This window comes from Pleurodeles waltl, chromosome 10, assembly GCF_031143425.1.
Source record: "Pleurodeles waltl isolate 20211129_DDA chromosome 10, aPleWal1.hap1.20221129, whole genome shotgun sequence".
In the NCBI taxonomy this organism is placed as follows: domain Eukaryota; kingdom Metazoa; phylum Chordata; class Amphibia; order Caudata; family Salamandridae; genus Pleurodeles; species Pleurodeles waltl.
In genome coordinates, this window is record NC_090449.1 from 463802105 (window position 1) to 463814887 (window position 12783).

Consider the following 12783-nt stretch of genomic DNA (forward strand, 5'->3'; position numbering starts at 1 on the left):
CATTAACAGAGTTTTATGCACCGTCTGATAATCCAAGTACACTCTCCTAGCTGGACTTCGGCAAAAATGGAAACAGTGCCTAGAGTTGTTAAGCAGGAATTTTCTTATTGTATGTTCATTAGAGGAATATGCCACAATAGGGGCCTGGTCAGCCTTTATAATACTCTGTCTATTCTTCTGCCTAGTCCTCAGCATTACATCCAAGATTTTCCTGTTGTGATAGCCAACTATGGTATCATGACACGAGGAAAGGTGGGTGAGCCATTAAACACGGAGCAAGATCAAGGTTAAGACACTGATTTGTCCCAAAGTGCAAAAGTACAAACTGAGCCATTAAAGTTCTATCATGAGAATGCGCAGCAGATGGCATGTTCATGTATGGAAAGAGGCTATGCATTTATACAGTTTTTTTAAAGTGTGTGTTTTAATTTAATATATTAGATCAAATAACTGTATACAATTACACTTACAAAATGTGTTAAGTGCTAAATAAACTTAGAAAAATACATTGTCTTAATGATACTGCCGTGAGTGAACCAAGAGACACTGATATTTTTGTTGGACGCTACGAAAATGATAAATAACAGTTGATGGAGCAACATTAACTTTTATTAAATCTCTATGATCTTTTTTTTCTGGGGCACTGCACATGGAACTTAATCGCCTTTAGATACTCCAAAAGTTAGCATTTAAAGGAAATCAGACATGGTGAAAGAAATGCTTAGCCTGGGATCACCGAGTTTTTTTTCCTATTGGGGAAGCAGGACTCGTGCTCAGGTTTACCAGGTACACTAAACGCAATGTAGCCACAATAACCATTTATTCCTGTCTCTAGTTTTACAGGGAAGGACAACGATTTATACAGCAAATCTATTTCCAGACCAACCTGCATCTTGTGCACCCCATATGATAAATCCAGACGAGGCTATGTGATAAAACTTTCAAGAAAACTTGGCAGGCAAAACGGATGTGAATCAACAGCAAATGGTCAAGAGCGCCTAAGAGAATCGCTATGCAGAACTTCAGCATGGAACAAACAATCAAAACACATTGATTCCCATGTAACAGCCTCAAAAGAGGCAATAAAACGATGGGCAGGAGAAAGAAGTTATCGTTACGCTCGGTTGCGGGATTCAGGATTAATGCGGCAGTTCCGTGACATGCAACAAGGCGGCACTCTACACACATTTCTCACTAGATTGCAATTTCAATAGAAAGAGAAAACATATCTTTCGGATTTGTTTCATAACCGAAGTGGGTGCAGCTGTCCTTCATCTAGCATGACGCTACGTCTTTATGTTTCAGCACAAGCGGTGCCCTGGCTCGGCTGCAGGGAGTCATGCACATGGAACATACCGACGAGAGGGGGCCACGGCAGTCATTTGGCTCGAGCCATGTCACGGCTTTTCTAGCCTCTCCCAGTGGTACCTGAGGGCAAACAGTACTCACAGCACAGTGTTCAGACTCTGCCCTCACGCTGGTATCTTCTAACGGATTAGGTTGGAAGCATCTGAGTAGGTACCTCATAGTGAACATGAGAAAATAGAATCCACGAACCGTCTTCTTAACACAGACAGGTCTTCGACATTTTGGCAAATTCAGGACAGCAACGTCTAAGAAAAGGCAGATGAAGGACTAGTGCATAACAGCAAGATTATGGGGCTCATTTTCAATACCGTCTGTTACCTTCAACTGCCGCATCTTATTTTATAGCATGCAAGTATATATATATATATATATATATATATATATATATATATATATATATATATTATTATTTTTTAAGATTTGCCTACTAGGTGGCAGAAGTACACAAAGTATGGGAAACCGCAGATTCTGACTATAGCTTAGTTATTCAAAAACTGAGTTATCAGGCAGTGGAACTGCTAATGGCCATAAAATCAATCAGGAATTTGTAAAGCGCACAACTCACCTGTGAGAGTCCCAAGGCGCTGAGGTGGGGGAGGGGGAGGATGCTGCTACTGCTCGAACAGCCAGGTCTTGAGAAGTTTCCTGAAGGTGAGGAGGTCTTTGGGCTGACGCAGGTGGGAGGGAAGAGTGTTCCACGTCTGGGCGGCAAGGTGCAAGAATGATCTGTCGGCAGTTGTAGTTCTGCGGACCCGTGGGACGGTTGCCAGGGCAGCGGAGATGCTGGGTCGGGGTGTAGAAAGGAGAGCCGTCTGTGGAGGTATTCCGGTCCTGTGTTGTGCAGTGCTTTGTGAGCGTGGGTGAGGAGTTTGGAGATGATTCTCTTGTTGACTGGGAGCCAGTGAAGGTCTCTCAGATGGCCTGTGATGTGGCGCTGGCGGGGGATGTCCAGGATGAGGTATGCAGAGGTGTTCTGGATGCGTTGCCGCCTCTTCTGGAGTTTGGCCGTGGTTCCTGCGTAGAGGACATTGCCATAGTCCAGTTTGCTGCTTACGAGGGCTTGGGTGACTGTTCTTCTGGTTTCGGTGGGGATCCATTTGTAGATCTTTCGGATCATGCGGAGGGTGTTGAAGCAGGAAAAACTGCATTGCAGCACCATCACATATAATAAAAGTATCCCTGCCTCCTGGAAACAAAGGGCCTGGTTTTCGTTGCGTCTTTACCACGCTGCGCTACGTGACAATTTCATAAATATGCCCCCACAGTTTATGAAATAGCAAGAAAAACCGGTGAACCATATTTATGGCAAAGGCACAGTGCAGGGTAGCAAGACACCTTGCTGCGCTGCACTGCATCACTTGGAAAGGGCAGGAATGCGATGTATTTAGGGCATACGGTGCATTTCTGTCCTTTTCGAAGGCACTGGTGCACAATGGACTGCTTGGTGCCACCGCAGGCACCCTTTCACCATGGTGCAAGGGTGCCTATGTTGCATGCAGGATTGTTTTTGTGAAGGAAGGGGCCCCTTCCTGCACAAAAACAATCCTTAGAGGCATATTCCTCTATGTGTGCTACAGCACACATAGAAAGAGGAAGTAACGAGGAGAAAAATATATTTCTCCTCGTTACACCTCTCCTGGGGAAGCGTATCTTTGTGGCTCATTTCTAGGTTCACCAGATTTGGTAAATCTGGGAATGCCTAAAAAACTATATGACTTACATTTTGACACCCATGGGACGCCTCCCTTGCATAGAGTAATGCAACACAGCAATTTGCGCTGCATTGCTGTTGCAAAGTCATATTTTTGCCCTGTTCATACCCATGTTTTGTTGCTGACTGATGCTGATGGTAAATGACTGACTGTGCCCTGGGCTCTGTTATCCAGACCCAGGCAAGTGCTATGTTAAAAAACACTCATGTATTACACTATGTATTAGGGTACCCTTCCAATTGGCCTGACAGACCCTGTAAGCCTCTAGTATATTATAGGGCAAGGGGGTACAATCTGCCTATTAGCCCATGCTATATAATAGGGCATGGAGATTAGACGCCCACAGAAGGTCTACACTTGCATGTGTGAACTGCTGTTTTCTTTCTGTCCTTCTAAATGCAGGCCTGCTTTGCAGCCTGTCTTTAAAAGTTAACTTAATACAATTTGCATGACAGCCCCTATGAGTCCCTAGTAATTAGCATGGCAAGGGGCCGCCAACTACATACAAGACCCTAGTTTATAAGAGGGCATGGGAGTAGGGGCCCAGCAGAATTGCTGCCCTTTGCATGTGGGCACAGCTGGAGGTTTTCTGTTTGTACATGCAGCCTCACTCTGTAGACTGCATTTAAATGGAAATGATGTCCTAATTTGACTTTGGTGTTATAGGCACTTTAAATGTAATGATCTTCTATATTTTCACATTAGATACCCACATGGTCCACTCTAGGTATACCGGGGGAGGGAGGATCATGTAACTATAAGTAGGGGACATATAAAATGTTTTATAAACCCTGGTGAGGGAAAAACTGATCATTTCACGTTTCCCCCATTGTAGATACTGGCCTTAAAAGGCTATCATAGCAATATTGTATTTTATTTTCATTATAGTAAGGAAAAGCATAGAAAAGTCATTCAAGGACTTAAGATTTGTTTTGATAATCCCAGCAATTTCACATTGGTGAATTTATCACAATTTGTACAGAAAATAAGTTATAAGGCTTTTCTTTCGGTAAACCAAAATTTGTCCTTTGAAGGTCCCCTTTGATTGGTCAGTGCTAACAGGATTAGCAGAGCTGCCTGGTTAAGTGATAAGTGGCTGTCCAGGGGAGAGTCTATCTGGTGAAGGGCAGCTCTGGGGCTACATAGGAATGCTGGAGCAGGGGGAGGGGTAATAAAATATACAGCCTCAAAGGACAGCAGGGCAGGAGGGAATACCAGATTGCCTAACCCCCACCTTCTGGACCCCTGAGCCAGATACCAGGTTTAAAGAAGGAATTTACAGATGTTAGGAGAGCTATGGAAATGAGCCACATTGAGAGATGGTTCAGTCAACTCTTACTGCTCTGCTGAAATTTCAGCCATCATGGTTTTTAGAAGAATGGTGCTTTTTGTGACAGGAATATGCCACACTTTGGAGGAAGTGGTCATGCATCTGGGTGTCACTCTGCATTCTATTGGTCAGGATGCCCATTTCCAGATGCCTAGGAGCTGGGAATAAATATGTGAGAGGTGCATAGCCTCTCAGACCTGCTGCCTGAAACTACAAAAGGAAGAAGGACTGCCCTGTTGGAATGTGGAACTGTACCCTTGGCCTGCACTTCTGAGTGAACTATGCCTACTGCACAATCTGGTACTGCATCCCTGGGGATGGTGCCCTGCTTCAAGAGAAACTCAGGAGTGGACTCCCTGCAGCTACCGGTTAACAGAGCTTCACCTGTATCATCCCCAGCCAGAGTCCCTAGCCTGGAGTGCATCCAGTGGACTTTTACAGATTTGGCCAGGTGCATTGTGGAATCATTGTACAAGATTCCAGACCCTTGGATTTGTGTTTTGGACCCTTTGCACCTTCAAGAAGGGCTTCAGGAAACAACTCCTGAAGTTTGCAGAAGTTTGAAGATTGTTGGTAAAGTTGGCACTTTGTGTTTCTGGGAGGTGCTTATTCTTTAAAAAATAATAACTCTGGTTCCAAGGACCATCCTGGAGATTCCAGACCATTGGATTTGTATTTGGGCCCTTTGTACCTGCAAGGAAGACTTGAGGAAACACCTCCTGAAGTCTAGAGAAATTTGGTAAAGTTGGGTGCTTAGTGTTCTTAAGCACCAGAAAGTGTTTATTCTTTAAAAAAAAAATCATCTCTCTGGTTCCCTACACTCGATTTTTGTCGTTTTAATGTCTATTTACTCATAAAAATATTACCTATTTTTTATTAAGCGGTGTAGGATTTTTATTGTGTGTTGTGTTCCACATATTTGCTGTATTGGTGTTTTTGAATGCTTTACACTCTTTTCTCATAAGTTGGGCCTGCCTGCTCAGTTACAGCAACCAAGGGTTGTGCAGGGGGCTATTTTACTGGGACCTTTAATGAACCTATATTTGATTAGTGGCCTTATTACAAGTGGTAGGCTCATACTTACCACTACTAATAATCCACTTTCCAACAGTTGCATTACTCCAGATTTTTAAAGCCATTCACAGTCACTCAAAGTGGCATTACGTGGCTTAAAATCCTACTTAGAGGTTTGCATTACGCATGTATCACGATGTATGGTGCAATCATGAAGCAAAAATCTCATAAATATGTCTTGGTGTGTGCATCCACTCTCAGAAGATGCGCATTCTGTGAAACGTGTGTTAACTTACTGATTGATTGTTTGCTAGAAAACAGTTGGTTAATTAAATTATCTTTAAACAAAGTAGTTTGCTGGCTTCAAAATGTGTAAGGTAAAAAAGTATATTTCATCGAAGGATCATCCAAGGACTAAAGAGTCAACCCAAAAAGTCTTGTGAGCATACGGAAAATAAAGTTAGATGAAGAAAGACCAATTATTCATTTCAGCTGCCATTTTACAACTAGCCCATGCCTGTTTTTCAAAAATGTTCAAAGGTCAACACTTTTATTTTATTTCTAAAGCACAGAACGTAAATCGCAGACACCTAAGCGCCCAGTTCCTATGCATCACAATACATTCTTTAAAAAAAAGTAACGTAAAAGGAACAAGCATAAACCTTCAAAATACCAAGAACGTAAAACATATTTCAGTATACTTTGGCAAACAAAGTTTTACCCATATTACTAAATCATCACCGACTACAAAATTATCGTAGACAGCAATGAAAGAAAACGATTAAATCCGTAAGTTTCCCAGATGATAGGAGTAAAAGTAACTTTACAGAAAAAGCAACCAAACTAACCTCCGAAAAGATCAACTTCAGTAGTGACAGCAGCTAGAGTAGCAGAAGTGCCAGAGGGCGCAGATGTCTCACTGGAGGTGGCACTTGAGACTGGCTCTGGTGCAAACGGATCAGAGAGCTGGGCCTCAGAAAGAACAGTAGCAGAAGGTGCAGAAAGGGTGTCTGTGTGCAACCAGAGATGAAGACCAGAGGGTATTGAGAGAGGGTCGAGTGAAAACACTAGGCTTGAACTATAAACTTAAGATGCAACATAAATGGACAAACAACAAAATCACTACACATACAAAAAAACGAACAGTGACAACTTAAAACATCACTCACATTCCCTCAAAAGATCTGCGGTAGTGTGCTTTTGGTAAGCAATGTAAATAAACAAAAGTTAAATAACCTTCTATTCTTCGTATTAGATTTTATTTACACAAGTAGGAAAGTTGTACAATAAACAATTTGAAAAATCGGCTTTAATCAGGTGTTCACAATTTTATATCAACTGTAGTCCCACGAAAGACTAATTTTTGGACAGTGTGCAGTGTATCACCACCAGGTTGGACATCAAACAACAGAAGTTTCTTTGATTTCAATAAAGAAGAAAATTATATATTTACACGTTCTTATATATAAAAATAAAATCTAGCATTGTGGACAAATTATTTTTTAGGCCTTCGTATTCCAGGTTCCTGGGTGGGGGGTGATTTTAAACTCTAAAGACTGAATAGCAACTGAAGGAGTGAGCCTCTGCAATTTAACAAGGTAATCCGTTGAGACGGGGCAATTCAAGCCTCACTTCCAAATCTGAACTGCACTGGGGTATATACTGGGCAGAGTACAGCAAATACTGCTTCTAGATGTGGATGATAACACAAGATAGTGGCGGTCTTATTAATGAGCAGTCACGCAACATTCCAACTGAAGGCATGTTTTGTGATTGACTAGAAATCGCAGGTCTGCCACTATCTGAAAAAAAGTGTTTTAAATAAAGCAATTATGGGGGGCATGGCCAGAGGTCACGCAAGATGGCCGCTGCTCTTTAGAGCTCTGTGAGGCTTCAGCACTTCCAGGAAGGAAGGAAGATGTTTTCACATCAAAATGATTCATTTCTTCAGCATTTTTTAGCACTGGAGCTCTGCCGCTGCATAAATATGCCTTTATCTTACAGAGACATCGAGTTTTGAAGTCATTTCAGAGACTTCATGTGAGGGCCTGAGGTAATTATTTATCTGCATCATTTGCGTTTCACTCCATAAGCCTCTGCATAAACCTAAACTTTCACAGAGATGTTTCTATTTGACATTTAACTGCTAGCCTGGATGTCATTCTACAAATCTAATTTCCTCTGCAATGGAATATTTATTACCTTCTGACAGTCAGCTGAACTTTTGACCTCTCTCTTCAAATACATTTAGGGAGGTTTTCAACTTTCAGTATTCACTGGCAGCTCTTGTTGTCAAGGAGCTCTTTCAAACTTTCAGTATTCACTGGCAGCTCTTGTTGTCAAGGAGCTCTCTCAAATTTGCTCTTCATAACATGGTAAATGGTTTCCTTTGACGGAGGGGATTTATCCTTTTCAGAAGGTTCCCTTAAAACTATTCACCAATTGTTTGACTATGTGCAGTAAAGTGCTTTGCTCTTGTGGTATTCCGTCATGCCTGTTATAAGGGAATAATTTAGGATTTTCTATTTAAATATTTTTCATTATATTTTGCTCTGTTGTTGGAAACTTCTTGCAGCAGCTTCTCATCGTAATATAATTTCTTCATCACCTCACATTGCTGGCTTCCTATTACCAAATTGCTGCTGGCTTTTATGGGGAGACCAAATAATTCTCAGAGCAGCTAGTCATCCTCTTACTCCAGGTCTAATAATCCTCTTCGAGTGGTGTGCACACATATGACTAAATCTTCTCTACCATCAGCTTTAACAATGGATAGTGCTACAGACTTTTTAAAGGATAGTGCCTCTTCATCTCATGCTGCTGGCGCAATTGCGAAAAACACAACACCTAACACCTCCTCTGTCAAGTGCCCAAAAAAAAGACCTTGATTCTCCCTCCAAATCACCTACACATCTTACTCTAGATGATGTCATGGAGGAATTGCGTGCGTTAAAGCCCTCTATGATGGACACTAATGCCTCTTTGCAACTTATTGAGGAGCAATGGTCCCAACACAAACACTTCTCTCCTGCTACAGCTGCACGTCGCAAACAGTTTTTGGACTTACGTCCACAACTCAAATCCTTGAATATTCAATAGGGTCTTCTTCACCCATGCCTTTTCAAAATTACATTCAAGGACAAATCTTACTCGTTTGAGGAACCTTCAGCACTACAAACTTTTATTAACCAACACAAAACAGAAGCAATGGAACTAGGAGCATCTGCAATTACTTGAAGATATAATTTAATTTGTCTTTAATGTCCTTTCTTTTTTTTTTCTGGACAGTTTAATAGTAATGGTTATGTTTAGTATTTATATCCATGGTTTTCCTTCTCTGCATCTTCCTATTTTTTTTTTTAGATAGTGTTCTTTGTGCAATCCTCATGTTCCTTTCCCAACAGTATCCCTTTCTCACCATCCAAATTGTTCTACACGTTCCACTGGTAAGGTTTGATTTTTATTGTTCTTCATGTCACACTTCTTTACTGTAGTTATTACGTTTTTTGGTCTCCTGAATGCTAAATTTTTCGTTTGTATGTTTTTTTTTCTTCCTTGAAACTCGCCTTCATATGTTTTAATATCACTTTTCTTGTGCTGAAGCCACTCTTGCCTGTCTTTTCAGGTTCTAAGCTGTCCCTCTACCTTTCAGGGTATTCACTTTCTATCTTGCCTTCTTTAGCTTTTGTGGACTTTGTCCCTGTATTGCTGCATCAATGTATATACAACTTCTGGAGGACATCTTCCTCCTTTTCTTTTTCTTTACTATCTTGTTTCTTTCCCATTTCTTTGCTTTTGCAAAATTGATATGCCTAGTTTTTTCCTTGTTACAGCAGTTGTTTATTAATACTTCTTGTTATGCAACTTGGAATGTTAAGGGGCTTATACACCCCATTAAAAGTCAGCGTGTCTTATCTCACCTAGCTCATTTGAAATGCCAAATTGCTTTGTTGCAAGAGACTCACCTCAACGACTCTGAGGCAATTAAGCTTAAAAAACAATGGGTGGGGGACATTTTCTACTCCACTTCTACCACAAACAAAAATGGGGTAATTATACTCTGTCATAAATCTCTCAAACCTACCATAATTTCACAGCATCGAGATACAGAAGGTCGCTGGGTACTTGTTACATTTACAATTGACAATTTTTCTCTTACTATCCTAAATATATAAGGCCCCACACATCCAGATCCACATTTTTGGAAGAATCTTTCACATATTGTCTCTGAACATTCCTCAAACAATTTACTAATAGGTGGTGACAGCAACCAAATTCTCGATCCATTTTTGGACAGACGTTCCACGTCACATTTAATTCCACATGTCTCCCACAAAGGTTTAAAAACTTTATTTTACAGCATTCTCTCTCTGATTCCTGGAGAATATGCAATCCCGACCTCTTGGAATACTCTTTATTCTCCTACCCACCATTTCCATTCTAGGCTTGATTATATCTTTCTGAGTAAAGGTTTATTGCAACATATGGTCAACTCTGAAATCGGTGCTATTTTGATCTCAGATCACGCACCTGTGATTACTGACCTTGATCTTTTTCTTAATGGTTCTAAAACATCTTCATGGAGGTTTAATAACTCTCTACTTTTAGATGCTACTTTTATCGCTTCCTACAGTAAGTTTATAGAAGAATACTTCCACATCAACGATAGTGATCAACTATCATGTCATTCTGTGTGGGATACATTCAAAGCAGCCTCTAGGGGTTTCATCATAAGTTACGCTCACTCAAAAACAAAAGTCTGCTCAACAATAATCGACTTCCATCCTTGAAAATATAAAGTCCCTAGAACATGAATACTATACTCAAAAAACTAGTAAATCACATCTTGAAGCACTAGTCTCAGCTAAAATGGAGTTTAACCAGTATACCACTGAGCAAGCATGCAGCACCCTCCTGAAAATAAATGCCAGATATTATGGTGGTAACAAAAAAGCTGGTTCTCTTCTAGCTCGATATTTGAAACAAAGAAAAGAAAAAACAACTATTAAATCTATCACAGATAACAATGGTGTTAAACACTTTAGAGATAAAGATATATCATTGTGTTTCGCTTCTTACTATAAGGACCTGTGCACTCCAGAACACATGCCAACAGTTGAATCTCTCAACCAATATTTCTCTAATCTCAAACCAAGAGACCCACTGCAGATTGACATCTCATCTTTAGACCAACCTCTACAATTTACCGAACTATATATATTCCTCTGGCAGCTTTATCATTGGATGCGGAAAAGGCCTTCAATAGGGTCTACTAGGGTTTCATGTTGAAGGCATTGGAATGGCATGGACTAGGTACTAAATTCTGACATTTTATATTCCTTACCATGTTCCTCGGTTATTTCAAATGATATCCGATCTCCTTTTTTCCCCTCTTAAAAGGGGTACTCGTCAGGGATGCCCATTAACTCCTTTACTATTTATTTTGGCTCTCGAACCTTTTCTATACCAATTAAAAACGACTGAACAATTTACCGGGTTTCAGATTAATAATGCACACATCAAATTTATGGCATATGCTGATGATATTCTTTTGTTCATGTCTCACCCTGACACTTCTCTTTCTGCATTCCTGCATGAGCTCAACCTATATTCTGATGTATCTGGCTATAAACTTAATATAGACAAAACAGTGGTCTTACCACGTAATGCTCATTGCACTGGCTCTGTATTCCTTGATGCAGGATTATCTTGGAATTCTTCTAAGATTAAATGCCTGGGGGTATGGTACTGCACTACTCTCAAGGATACATTAAAGACTTATTTAGAAATCTTATCTGCAAAGCTTGTAGATCTCACACAGAAATGGTCTCCGTTATATCTCACGAGGTGGGGCCGCTTGGACACCATTAAGATTATGCTTCTCCCTATCATGAACTTCTTCCTTATGATGCTTCCTATTAAGATACCTAAACTATTTTTTAGTTCAGTTGATAAAATTCTATCGAAGTTTCTGTAGAACGGTAAACAATCCTGAATCTCTCTCTCGAAATTAAAACTTTCTAAAGTACAAGGTGGAGTTAATTTTCCTTTTTAATTTATCACAAATCTTTTGGCATTAAGCAAATACATCCCTAGTAATCTACACTCAATGGTGCCCCTCAAAAGCTATGGTTCTCTTTGGAAGAAACATTTATTTCTCCCTTTTCCCATAAACCCATTATATTCATGTCTAACCCCCCAAAATTCTGGTTGCCCAGCACTATCTCTCATTCAGTCAACTTACTGAAACCTTTTTTCATTTCGCATCTTACCCCCATTAATCAACTCTTTAACAGTCTTATTTGGCACAATAGTTCTCTTAGGAAACAAGGTAAAACCTTGTGTTGGAAGGCTTGGATGACTAAAGGTATTCTTCTCATTTCCAAATTTTATCATAAAGACTCTCTCATCCCTTTTACTACTCTCTGAGCAATTTATAATCTCCCTATTCGCATGAAATCCCAATATATCATTCTTTCTATTCTGGTCCAAGAGGCCCTCTATAAACTTATGCATCATAATCATTCTTCTCTTGCATCATCTCCACACCCGATCGTAACTTCTAATAATCCTAGGGCAGCTGGAATTTATAAAAAAAAATGTAAAGAGTCTGTTTCACCTAGACTCAAATCACCTCTTGAGACATTGTGGGAATCAGATCTTTGTGTTGTTTGGCCAACTTTTTTATGGGATAGAATATGGTATCAGATACATTCCACTACACACACTTGAAGCCTCACGCAGACCCTATTTTTTTTTTATAATGGACTTTTCTACACTCCTGTACGCCTTTACAAACTCAAACTTGCACAAAATGACAATTGTTGGCACTGCCACACTCAGCAGGGTATTGACTTTCACATGTTTTTTTCTTGTCCATCCCCATCTACTTTTTGGTCCTCAATATGGTCTTGCATTTCACCAGTAGATCAGATCTCCTTACCAATGTCATATGAATTACTGTTTTTGGGTGGCATACACAATATCTGGAGTTCATTCAGGCCTCTTGGAAAATTGGTGGACCTTTTGCTTTCTATTGCAATCTCTATTACTTCTAACTGGAAATCTTCGGAGAACATTACTCTCAGACAGTGGTGGAATTCTGTTTGTTATCATCAATCGTCATAGACTTGACAGCTATAAGCTTAATTCAACAGGAACTTTCTTCAAACGTCATCAGCTATGGTTGCCATTAAGTAACTATCTCTCACGCACTGCGAAGGAAATTGATTTTTCTCCTCCTTTGAAAAAATTGCCAATATATTTCCTGTTTTTCTTCTTATGTATACTTATTTCATCTTACATTCCCTGTAACTAATGTCTATTACCTCTGTCTCCACATGGCTATCACTTGATTCC

The 12783-nt window shown here is 40.2% G+C and overlaps 1 protein-coding gene across 1 annotated transcript in view; it reads right to left on the reverse strand.

Annotated features, from left to right (window-relative positions):
- LOC138262431 (clathrin coat assembly protein AP180-like) overlaps nt 1-12783 on the reverse strand; it is a 122042-nt gene that overhangs the window by 100006 nt on the left and 9253 nt on the right. Inside the window, exon 2 of the mRNA XM_069212330.1 lies at nt 6273-6502. Within this exon, the coding sequence (XP_069068431.1) occupies nt 6273-6502 (230 nt within the window). The remainder of the gene's footprint in view (nt 1-6272; nt 6503-12783) is intronic.